Source organism: Carya illinoinensis, chromosome 8 (assembly GCF_018687715.1).
Source record: "Carya illinoinensis cultivar Pawnee chromosome 8, C.illinoinensisPawnee_v1, whole genome shotgun sequence".
NCBI lineage: Eukaryota > Viridiplantae > Streptophyta > Magnoliopsida > Fagales > Juglandaceae > Carya > Carya illinoinensis.
In genome coordinates this window covers 8,286,605-8,298,591 of record NC_056759.1, presented here as the reverse complement: position 1 = coordinate 8,298,591, position 11,987 = coordinate 8,286,605, and the positions used below count along the sequence as shown (strand labels likewise).

Here is an 11,987-nt window from a genome sequence, read left to right as displayed (position 1 = left end):
ATTGCAAGGACCGCAAAAATTTGTAAAGGGTGGAAGTCTTCTTGTGGTATGCCTAGTTTCCTTGAGGGATTAAGGATAATTGAGATTCAGCTATAGATGGGAAGTTGAGCAAAAATTTTAATGTTTATTGGTCATCTTGATTGTCTCCATAGAATACAAGAGAAAGGGCAATTGAAGAAAATGTGGGACAGGTTCTCTTCCTCTGTATTGCATAGGGGAAAAAGATCCTGATTTTCATCTATTGGGATGAATCTTTTGAGTCTTGATTTGGTAGGAAGGATTTGATGCATTACTTTGCAGAAGAAGTGTTTCATCGATCTTGTATTTTGATTTTTCACAGTTTTTTCTAGTCATCTTCAGGAAATTGTGATTAATTGAGGTTCTGGGGGCAAGCGGGGTTGATTTAACCGAGAAATTTCTAGAGGAGTGATAGATCCATTTGATTTTATCTTCAATAGAGAAATAATTTACTATGGAAAGAGGAAATTTTTGAATGGCATTTACTGAGTCATGGGTGAAAAGGGCTTGGAGTAAAAGAATGTTCCATCTTCTTGGCTCTTCCAATGTTAATTCTGCCACCTTCATTTAGAGATCAATGTTAATGATGTTTGGATTAGGGAATGGTGTTAAAGATGGCATATCAGGGATCCAGGGATCAGACCACATTCTTGTTGTTGTTTCATTATTGATTTGAATACACATACTTTTCTTAACGAAGTCTTTTAGTTTTAGAAACTCTTTCCAGAGCCAAGAAACTCTTAATGAAGTCAGAAGGCTTCATCAAAAGTAGAGGCTTTCAAGTATTTGCTGGTCAGGAAGTTTTTCCAGTGAGTACTTGTGTTATTTGAAAGTGACAAGGGAAATTTTGAGATAAGGGCTTTGTTAAAAGTGGAGAATTTCTTGATAACCAAACCTCCAATAGACTTTGGCATGCATATTGAGCTCCAGGCTTTAGGAGTGAATTTGTGATTAGTGTTCTAATTATGACCTCACCAAAAATTACGACAAGAATTATCCATCTGTTTGGTTACTAAGGCTGGCATCCAGAGGGTGGACATTGTGTAAGAAGGGATGGTGTTAGCCACCGATCTTATTAGGGTTGTTTGTCAGGCTTGAGATAAAGTTTTTGTTTTCCATCATTGATTTCTGCTTTAAATTTTTTCCTTTATTTTTTCAAAGAGTTGTTTTTTTCCTTCACTAAGATATAAAGGAAGCCCAAGGTATCTCAGTTTAGGAGGAGATCATTTGTAGTTCAGGATCTTTTTTATTTCATGGACAGTTTGATTTGAAGTATTACTGCTGAAATGGATTGAAGATTTTCCGTGGTTGATTTTTTGGCCTAACCAAGCAGTGTAATTATTATAAATTTTTTAAATTTTTTAAAGAGTTGGCATCTCATCTTATGTTCTTTAATTATTATAAATCTTTTAAATTTTTACATAAAATATAATAAATAATTTATTTTTAAAAAATTTTAAGTAAAAGTTATTTTAAAAAATTATATTCTAATAATATTTTATTCAACTTTTAATTCTCATCTCACCTATATAACCCCACAATACCAAGTGGTAAATATTTGATAGGTGGATACCCTATCTTCAATATCTAAATTAGTTGAAAAGTTGGTCCTTCTTTCTCTACTCCCGGGCGAGTGAGAGTGTAAGGTTATGTTTCTTTGTATCTTGATACAAAGAAAGCTGTCTCATAGCGAGAGCTAAGAGCTGTGGTGTAGTGCAGTGTGTTTATTTACAGGGTGATTTTTTATACTAGATTCTTCTAGGTAGTCAGGAATCCAGTTCTTGTGAGTTATTAGTCCCAGTGTGTGTGAAGCAATCATCCATGGGTGACGAGGACCTATCAAAGCTATGGGAAGGTCTAACACTGACAGAGGATGAACAAGCATTTGTCAAGGTCTCGGACAAGGATCTCATGGAGGCAGCTCAAAGGGGATCCTTCTGTCTGTTGGCAAAGGTCATCACTGAAAGAATTTTCAATAAGGAGGCTTTTCGATCAACCATGCTCCAGGTATGGAAGTTGGAAGGAGTAGTAACTTTCACTGAGATAGGGGAGAGCAGTTTTATGATGGAATTTGGGATGAAGACAGACAAGGACAAGATATTAAGAGAAAGGCCATGGACCTTTGATCGAAGCCTGATAGGAATCCAAGACATTGATAGCAGTCTTCCCCCTAGTGCAGTCAGTTTCTCTCTAGAACCTTTCTAGGTGCAAATCCACAACATCCCTTCTGCATGCATGACAGAAAACTATGGCCACCAAATTGCCTCGGCTATAGGAAGAGTTCTAAAGGTGGAAATGAACAGGGATGGCCAAGGTTGGGGAAAATGTCTGCGTTTCTTTGTTGAGGTAGATATCACCAAACCTCTGGTTCGTGGGAGATGGGTGGTAGCAGGAGATAGGAAAGTCTGGTCTGCCTTCAAGTACGAGAGACTCCAAAGTTTTTGTTTCAGATGTGGAGTCATTATGCATCAAGGTAGGGTATGTTATAACCAAAGACCTTAAGAAGATCAACCTGCCCAGTTTGGTCCTTGGTTACGTGCCACACCAAACAAGACCCCTTTCATTTCTACCAAGTCCTATGGAGTTAAACCAGATCCAAAAAAATCAGATGAGAAACCTCCTCCCTCAACCATGGATCGAAGTGGCCAGCTCTTCTGGAACCGTAACGAAGGACAAAAGGAACAAGCAAGGCAGCATGCCCAGAATCCTTCTGAGGAAACTGGTACAATGGTGCAAGGCTATAAGGAGGAGCTACCTACTAAGTCACAAGTCAGTAGAAGATCTCTGCAAGAAGGACAGCCAGGTAAGCTCCCATAACTTCCCTTAGTAGTCAATTGCCAGCTTTTATCCACAGAGGAAAGTAGTAGGCCATCCATTTCTGTACATCCCAAACCAAACTCCACTACTCTAGTAAAAGACCCTGTAGTCGAAATGGAACAAGACCCCACTGCCATCAGCCTGGAACCAACCAATACTAACCTCAAGTCCCATCTCAGAAGTTCAAAAAGACTGGTCAAATTTTCTCAAGAGAACATAGCCCCTACTGAGGTTACTGTACAAACCAGGAAAGCCACTTGGAAGAGGAAAGCCCGTGAACCCCACCCAGGTAGACCTGAATTCTCAATCACCCCAGTGGCACTGCTGAAGAAAAGATTTAGTGAAAGAACCTTGCGAGACATATCTAACAACAATGGCAAGAAAACCAAACTGGACAACATGCTTATCGAGATCAAACAAGAGTCTAGGGGTGATCTACATAAACAACTGGCAGAGGCTACTAGGCAGCCCTACCAAGAGTTATGAGTTTAATAAGCTGGAATTGCCGAGGGCTTGGGAACCCTCAGACAGTTCAATTCCTTAACCTCATGGTGAAGGACAAGTCCCCCTCCATGATTTTTCTCATGGAGATAAAGTGCACTAAAACAAGAATTGAAGAAGTTAAAGGAAGTCTGAGTTTTGATGCCTGCATCTCAGTTGAAAGTAGGGGAAGCAGTGGAGGTCTTGCCTTAATGTGGAAAAAGAATATTGAAGTGTCCATCTACAACTACTCTAGGTGGCATATCAGTGCTAGTATCTCGAGTCAAACAGGCTCCCTCCCATGGTTCTTCACGGGATTCTATGGGCATCCTGAGACCTCTAAGAGGAAATGCAGTTGGGAGCTTTTAAAAGACCTTAAACCTTTGCCTAACACTCCATGGTTGGTCTGTGGTGATTTCAATGAAATAACCTGTCAAGATGAAAAAATGGGAGGTCCCCCCAGGCCTTATAACCAAATGGAGAAATTCAGAGAAGCTTTAGATTTTTGCTCATTGAAGATGATTCTGACTGTAGGACCTAAGTACACCTAGTCCAATAACAGAAGAGGTACTGATTTCACTAAGGAGCAGCTAGACCGAGGGTTAGCAAACCCAACTTGGTCTCAGAGGTTCAAAGAGGCATGTTGTGTTGTATCTCCTGCAGTGAAGTCAGACCATCTACCTCTACATATTGCCCTATCAAGCAAGAGGCACCAGGGTAGCTCCCTTTCTAAGTTGTTCAGGTTCGAAGCAGCCTGGACACTTAAGGAGGGGTGTGCTGCTACCATAAAGAAGGCTTGGGGAAGACAGGGTTGGGGAGAGGACCAAGTTCCACTAGTGGTAAGGAGATTGAGAAACTGCAGCACAGAGTTAAAGAAATGGGACACTAATGAAAATAGGGGTGCACCTGCTGAAGTTAAACAGAAAATGTCAACCCTGTGTAAGTTACAAGAAGAGGGTCAAGGTGAGCATGTGGACTTAATGCTAAGATTGCAAAATGAGATTGAACAATCCCTTGAAGAGGAAGACCTAAAGTGGAAGCAGAGGGCTAAGCAGCACTGGCTCAAAATGGGTGATCAGAACACTAAATTTTATCATCAACATGCCACCCAGAGAAGGAAAACAAACAGGATCCACCAAGTAATGGATGGGCAGGGATCACTGGTTACTGTTTACCACATCTAATCCAACAGGCATTGGTGAATGCATCAAGGATGTGCCCCTCAGAATTACGGGTGAGATGAATGAACATTTAGGGAGGGAGTTCACAGCAGAAGAAGTCAAGATGGTTGTGTTCCATATGAATGGCCTTGGCTCTCCAGGTCCAGACGGATTCTCAGCCTTATTCTATCAAACAAACTGGAATAACTGGAATATAGTGGGAAAAGAGGTTACAAGATTTGCCCTCAACATTCTGAACAAAGATGGCTCTTTGGAGGGAAGCAATGACATTTTCATCAAACTCATCCCAAAGATCAAAGAAGCCAAGAGAGTTTCTGATTTCAGACCAATTAGTTTGTGTAATGTGTTATACAAAATAGTAGCAAAAGTGGTAGCAAATAAACTTAAAGTTGTTTTGCCTAACATTATTTCCCAAAGTCAAAGTACTTTTTCACCAGGTAGAGCCATCACAGACAACATTCTGGTGGCCTATGAAACTCTTCATTCAATGACAACCAAGATGCAAGGGAAATCAGGCTACATGGCATTCAAACTAAACATGAGCAAGGCATACGATCGTGTAGAATGAAGCTTTTTGACAGCAGTAATGAGCAAGTTGGGTTTCAGTAACAGTTGGGTCTCCCTGATCCTGAAATGCATCTCCTCAGTTTCCTACTGTATCCTACTAAATGGTGAGCCACAAGGTTTCTTCATGCCCTCCCGAGGATTAAGGCAAGGGGACCCCCTCTCCCCTTACCTTTTTCTCCTCTGTGTAGAAGTTTTGTCATGCCTCTTACTCAAGGCAGAAAGGGAAGGAAGCATCTCGAGTGTGCCAGTGGGCAGAGGTCCTGTCAAAGTAAACCACCTCTTTTTTGCTGATGATAGCTTAATATTCTGCAAAGCCAACTCCCTTGAGTGGAGTAGAGTAATGAGGATTTTAACCCAGTATGAACTTGCATCTGGCCAGAAGCTCAACAAGGAAAAATCCTCAATCTATTTCAGCAAGAATACACCATCTGAGAACAAGAGCACCATCCTGAAGATAGCTGGAGTCAATGCAACAGACTCATTTGAGAAGTACCTCGGCCTTCCCACCATGGTGGGGAGAACCAAGATTGCATCCTTCCACAATTTAATTGATAGAGTTTGGACACGAGTGACAAATTGGAAAACAAACTCTCTGTCAATAGTTGGGAAAGAGATCCTAGTTAAATCAGTCCTACAAGCTATCCCTACCTACACCATGGAGGTTTTCCTCCTTCCTCAATCTATAATAAATAGATTGGACCAGCTCCTAAGAAAATTTTGGTGGGGGTTTAATGAAGGAAGAGCCAAGATCCAGTGGGTCAAGTGGGATAAACTCAGCAAGCCTAAACTTCAAGGAGGTATGGGTTTTAGGAATTTCAAGAGCTTCAACCTGGCCCTACTTGCTAAACAAGGGTGGAACCTCCTCACAAAACCTGACTCTCTTCCAGCTCAGATCATCAAACAGAAGTATTTTGCAAAAGGAAGCCTTTTGACAGCTAACATGGGACTCAGACCTTCACTTGCCTGGAGGAGTCTAAAAGCTGGCCTGAACCTACTAAAGGAAGGTCTCATATGGAGGGTTGGGAATGGGGCACAAGTCAAAATATGGGAGGATAGATGGCTGCCAAGACCTCATATTCTGACCTCTAACAACGGCAGGAGTCCAGTAGCAGATGTCACTCGGGTGGAAGACTTAATTGACCCTAATCTAAGGAGATGGGATGTCAGATTGCTAGCCAACCTCTTCTCACAGGAGTGTGTGGAGACTATAAGAACCATTCCCATCAGGCTAGGTCACAGGGAGGATAGATTGAGCTGGGAGTGCACCTCAAATGGTATGTTCACTGTCAAGAGTGCATCCCACCTCCATCGTGCATTACAACCCAGCCATGAGAGTGGCCCCTCAGCTAGTCCCACTAGGGAGGGTTTTTGGAAATCTCTGTGGAAGTTGCAAGTACCGAATGGGATAAGGATGTTCCTGTGGAGAGCATGCACTGAGTCATTACCCACTTTCAGTAACTTAAAAAGAGGAAAATAAGGGAAGTCTCATTATGTCCATTATGTCTTCTTGAGGAGGAAACAACAGGTCATGTGTTGTGGAGTTGTGGTGCTGCCCAGGATGTGTGGGGGCAAGCCAACAAGCCACTACAAAAATTGTCTTTGAGTGGCATTTCTTTCAAGTCCATCTGGGAGCAAATGATAGAAAAACTAGCTCAGAAGGAGCTGGAAACAGCAGGCTCGATAGCCAAACTAATTTGGGCTAGGAGGAATGATTTCGTGCATGGGAAGAATCTTAAACGCCCAAGCTTCATCATCCAAAGGTCTCATACTGAATTGAGTTGCTTCAGAGCAGTAAAAGCAAAGGCCCCCCAAAGTCTGACCAGCCCTGCCTCCTCACCTCAGACTTGGAGAATCCACCCGAGGGGTATTACAAGTTGAACTGGGATGCATCTCTCAATACCATAGAAGGCCTGGTTGGAGTTGGAGCCATTATTAAAGACAACTGTGGAAGGGTCATGGGAACACTTAAAGCTCGAAGGGAAGTCACTCTATCTCCTTATGCTGCAGAGGCGTATGCTTTGATGTTGGTTGTCCTGTTTTGTAAAGAGTCTGGGATCAATGAGATCATGCTGGAAGAAGACTCTCTTCAGGTAGTCAAACAACTCAGGGATCAAGAGGAAGACAGGAGGATGGGAGGACTTATAATCAAGGACACAGTTTCTATTTTAAGGTCCTTTGTTGCTTGGAGTGTGTGTCATACTAAAAGGGATGCTAATGTGGCAGCACATGTGCTGGCCAAGAATGCCCTTTTGAGTGAATTTGATCATTATGATCTAGAAGATATTCCTTGTTGTATTAAGCAAGTTGTTGCTAGTGATGCTTGTAACCTATGACTTAATCCAATGAAGTGTTTCTTCTCAAAAAAACAATATCTAAATTAGTTCTATTTTTTTAGAGAGAGTTCCTCCAAACTCCCCCGAATGGGCTGAATCTTATATGTGGCTAGGCTTATATACCTCATCCCTTGGGTAGGACCTCTGTTTTCTTTGTGTTGGGATGTTTGAACTATACTATGAATCATGTTGTCGCATTAAATGCGACATGGCTTCCCCGGGTCATGTATCTTGTGACAGAAGGTTAAGTGCAGCATTTGTGTGGGCATTTTGTTAGGGATAGAATCTCCAGTCGAGATCCCTTGTCTATGACAGTATCTGGTCATTTAATGCGGTTGTTGTCCTATCTTCCCACATTGATCCTCTTTTCACATTGTCTGAGCATTCTATTAGGGATAGAGCCTCCTGTCGAGATCTCCTATTTGTGATTGTATTTGATCATTTATTTAATGTGGCATGGCTCTCTTACGAATTATTTTGACAAAGATGTACCGGCGTGCATGTTGTCCTATCTTCTCTCATTGATCATCTTTTCACGTTGGCCTTAGACCCTTTTCTCTTTTACCATTTGTTGGACTAGTTATATCTTAGTCATTGGGCCTTCTCGAGGTGGTCAGTCCAGCTTCGTGTGGAATGAATCCACCCCCTCCAGGTTGGATGAAACACGGACACAAATCCACGGTCCGATAAGTAAAATGCTTGTTGCAAGTGGCTCCTTGTAAATGCGGCATAATTGGCATGCCTTCTAATTAAAAAAAAAAATAGAACTTGGCATCCACCCACTCTCTTGTGGCTTCATTTGCAACTAAGGCACATGTCCCTCTCTGCATAACCATTCTTGCGCTTTCTCTTTCTTGATTCCTTTGAATTTCTTTCTTTTAAGTGCGAAGATTTTTTTATTTTTTGGGTTCTTTTTTTTTAGTTCTTTTTTTTTTCAAGGAGGAGGAACGACGTTTGTAAATCTTATTTACATGCTATGATTATATGATTTGTCGAATGAGATGTTAAGCGGGCACTTTTTGAATGAATAATATCACCTTAGCACAGTTGAAGCTCGATTTTGTTAGTTATAAGTTTCTCCCAGTACTCGAAACCGACTCAGTCCCAGTACAAAGATGAGCACAGTGACAATGATGTGTTTCTTGATTCCTCTTCCTTCAAGTATGAATTCTATAGCCTCCACTAAGCTACAAATTTATCATAAGAAAAAAGCAAATTAGGCATATAGCAGACACTAAATTAGATAGATAAGAAAAAGAAATATTTTCGCTTTGTTCAAATGTTTCTGAGAATTTCCAAATCTTCCATAACTGTCTAAAGAAAAAGATAAGATACTTGATAATGAGAATCATGGGTAACAAACCTTGTGTTAGGCTCCAAATGCCTAAAAGCAGTATATGACTATATGGATAATATACGAAGAAGGAAAAAGAAGAAGTTATCTAGAAAAGCCATATCCCAGGAAAAAAGAAAAGAAAAGAAAAGAGAGAGATGAGAAAAGAAGAAAGAGAAAGATGAAAGTCTACTTCAGCTTTATGATCGATTATCCTTCTTTTTTTTATATAACTTTTGTCCTTTTTTTTTTTTTTTTATTTCACATAAACTCTCCCGATTACCTCCCGCTTGCACGTCCCATTTGTACCTAGCAAAATTGGTCTGGTAAAGTCTACTCCAATAAGGTTTAGAAAAAGAATCAATCGGGAATAAGAATTTCTTTATTAAAAGAAAGTTTATCTATAAACTCGTTTATTCTCACCCTAAATAAGTTACTCATAAAATATGTCACATTAATTAACAAAAAAATATATTTATTATTTATCTGCCAACTCATGTGTAACAGCCCGCTAGAAATTCAATTGTGAAATTTTTATTAACTTTAAGAACCTCGTGAAGACCCCATAAGTTTTCACGAATCCATTAATCGTATAGGTTTTTGTCTAACTACATAGTTAGTGTTATTATTTACTATGGTATTAGAAGTGTGTTTTTGATTATTGGAGATAGTTAGAAGTGTCAAAATGTATTATGGTTTGTGCCATTAGACTCGGAGGGTTATTTAAGGTCTTATGGCGCAATAACATTTTTTCATATTTTTGGACAAAACGTCTGTTCAAAACTATAGATATTATTGGATAAAAATATCTTAAACTAATTTTGTGGATATTATTAGATAAAAATATTTTAAGCTAATTTCGTGGATATTATTGGGTAAAAATATCTTGAATTGATTTTTGTAGATATTATTAGGTAAGAGAGTTCTACACTCCACTCTCACTCCGGGTAAGAGAGTCCTACACTTAACTCTCACTTCAGGTAAGAGAGTCCTACACTTAACTCTCACTCCAGCCTCATCTCTTCCATATCTCATCCATAAGTATCTCCAGCCACCTCTCCCCACGAAATTATTTTCATTTATACTTTCCATTAAAAGAATATCAAACACTCTCTCTCGGACAGCTTTTAGGAGTTCTTTTACATGCCCATTTCGAAGCTTTTGTAAGCGTTTTATCATAAAGTCTCCTTCATATAAGTTGTTTCTTTTTTAGTCTAGTTTACATGGATATCTTATTTGTCCCATTTGAAGATCATTTGGTCAGTAAAATATTATATAAACTATAGAAATGTCATTCTGGGAGATAAACTGGAGAATATGTTATAGTTTGGAGTTTTTGACTAAGCTAATGGATAGATATTGGTCCGAAATTTTTATGGAGTATTGTTAACATGTATATATGACTATTGGTTGAGGAGTTTTGTATGATTAAAGGTTTTGATGAAAGATTTTCTTAGATTTAGAAACTTAGAAACTGGAAGAAGAAAAACAGTTTCTGTTTTGAGAAAGTTTAACTCTTGGGTGGTCTAAACCTATTCTAATGACTTTGATAATTTTATTGGAGGATCCTAAGCATCTTATATACATGTTATATTATTATTTTGAAGATATTTGATGTTAGTTTCAAAGATATGAAATTTTATGCAAAGAGATATTCAGATAAGCCAAAGTGTGGATATTCTTGGCTAAATTTATGTTTTGGTTAATTTCTAACCATGTGATCTTGAATTAGAAGCTTATATATGTTTTAGGAAATCTTTTTAAACCATGTGATGATTTGGTTTGAAGATCATATATTTATAAGTCATAGATCAAAAGGTTGATCAAAACAAGTTAGAAAACAAAAATCAATTGAAATAGCATATGAGAATTTCGGCCCTATGGAGTTTTAATAGTTGTGATTAGTTTTAAATTTTTCTAAATTGATATTTGAATTGAGTATAAAATTACATGAGGTATGTAAATTTTGGTGACATCTGGAGTTAGTATGCAAAATCCTTAAGTTATGGGTAAAACGGTCATTTTTCTACATGCAGAGAGTAAAATGGAAATTTTACTCTTTAAGTTAGTATTTTATATATTTCAATTTATTAGTGATTTAGTGCTAACTTTTAGAATCACTAATTACAGTTCCTCGTGATCGCGCTTAAAGTTTTATAAGAAACGCGGAGATCGAGGTAAGTTAGTTTTTAACTTACTAGTAGTCTACTGTGTATGTGTGCTAAGTAAAGGAACTACAGTGTATGTATGTGTTATCATATATGTCATGTCATGTCAAGTTATCACGTAATTGTCTATTATACAGAATTTATTCTGTCATCAATTTTTATCTGTTACATAATATATTCTGTCATGTATTACTGTACCTTACAAGTACGTCATGCTAAGTATACCATCTATTACATGTATGTCAAGTCATGTAATATTTACTGTTACAAGTATGTCATGTTAAATATGTTGTCTATTATATGTTATGCCATGTTACGAAATGTTTCTATCTCAAATTGGTCATGTATTTCAAGTTATGTTCAAGTCACGTTATGTTACGTCAGGGTTCAGTCATTTCGTATTCCAGTCTCGTTTCATCTTGATTACTTATGTATGGGGTCACAGCAATTGTGACGCATACACTACGTGAGACACAGCAATTGTGACACGTAGAATACATGGGGCCACAACAACTGTGGAGTATATATTTAAGCAGTTAAAGAATAAGTTTTCGTAGAATACATGGGGCCACAACAACTGTGGAGTATGTATTTTTCATGTTAAGTCAAGTTTCCGTAAAATACATGGGGCCACAACAACTGTGGAGTATGTATTTATACGTAGAATACATGGAGCCACAACAACTGTGGAGTGTTTATTTTTCATGTTAAGTCAAGTTTGTGTAGAATACATGGGGCCACAACAACTGTGGAGTATGTATTTTTCATGTTAAGTCAAGTTTGTGTAGAATACATGGGGCCACAACAACTGTGGAGTATGTATTTACACGTAGAATACATGGGACCACAACAACTGTGGAGTATGTATTTTTCATGTTAAGTCAAGTTTCAGATCAAGTTCATGTCAAGTCAAGTTCAGTTCATGTTTCAATTTAAGTTATGTCAATTATGCTATGTTGTACGCCAAGTTATGCTTTAATTACTTATGAATTTGATTATGCATTAATGCTTTTACTGTCATCCATGCATCATTAGCTTGTGTGGAAGTTTTTGTTAACTTACTGAGATTTGTAATCAAATCTCACTTTGG

General features: G+C 38.6%; 2 protein-coding genes across 2 annotated transcripts; both read left to right on the top strand.

Moving 5' to 3' along the window:
- Positions 1 to 3,383: 3,383 nt before the first annotated feature.
- LOC122274362 lies at positions 3,384 to 5,064 on the top strand. Its single transcript, XM_043083407.1, has 3 exons — positions 3,384 to 3,845; positions 3,942 to 4,386; positions 4,508 to 5,064. Exons 1-3 carry the CDS (start codon positions 3,384 to 3,386, stop codon positions 5,062 to 5,064), a joined length of 1,464 nt encoding a protein of 487 aa, XP_042939341.1.
- An 18-nt stretch (positions 5,065 to 5,082) lies between these two features.
- On the top strand, positions 5,083 to 7,396 carry LOC122274360. The gene is made up of 2 exons (XM_043083406.1): positions 5,083 to 6,456; positions 6,851 to 7,396. The coding sequence occupies exons 1-2, from the start codon at positions 5,083 to 5,085 to the stop codon at positions 7,394 to 7,396; spliced, it is 1,920 nt and encodes a 639-aa protein (XP_042939340.1).
- The last annotated feature ends 4,591 nt before the right edge of the window (positions 7,397 to 11,987 follow it).

Bases quoted from the DNA above. Each gene is read 5' to 3' on its own strand.
- LOC122274362 (XM_043083407.1), top strand. From the start codon at position 3,384: ATGGTGAAGGACAAGTCCCCCTCCATGATTTTTCTCATGGAGATAAAG. The intron at 3,846-3,941 runs GTAGGACCTAAG...ACTTGGTCTCAG, and splicing joins CATTGAAGATGATTCTGACT to AGGTTCAAAGAGGCATGTTG. The intron at 4,387-4,507 runs GTGATCAGAACA...CTAATCCAACAG, and splicing joins GCAGCACTGGCTCAAAATGG to GCATTGGTGAATGCATCAAG.
- LOC122274360 (XM_043083406.1), top strand. From the start codon at position 5,083: ATGAGCAAGTTGGGTTTCAGTAACAGTTGGGTCTCCCTGATCCTGAAA. The intron at 6,457-6,850 runs GTACCGAATGGG...GAGTTGCTTCAG, and splicing joins AATCTCTGTGGAAGTTGCAA to AGCAGTAAAAGCAAAGGCCC.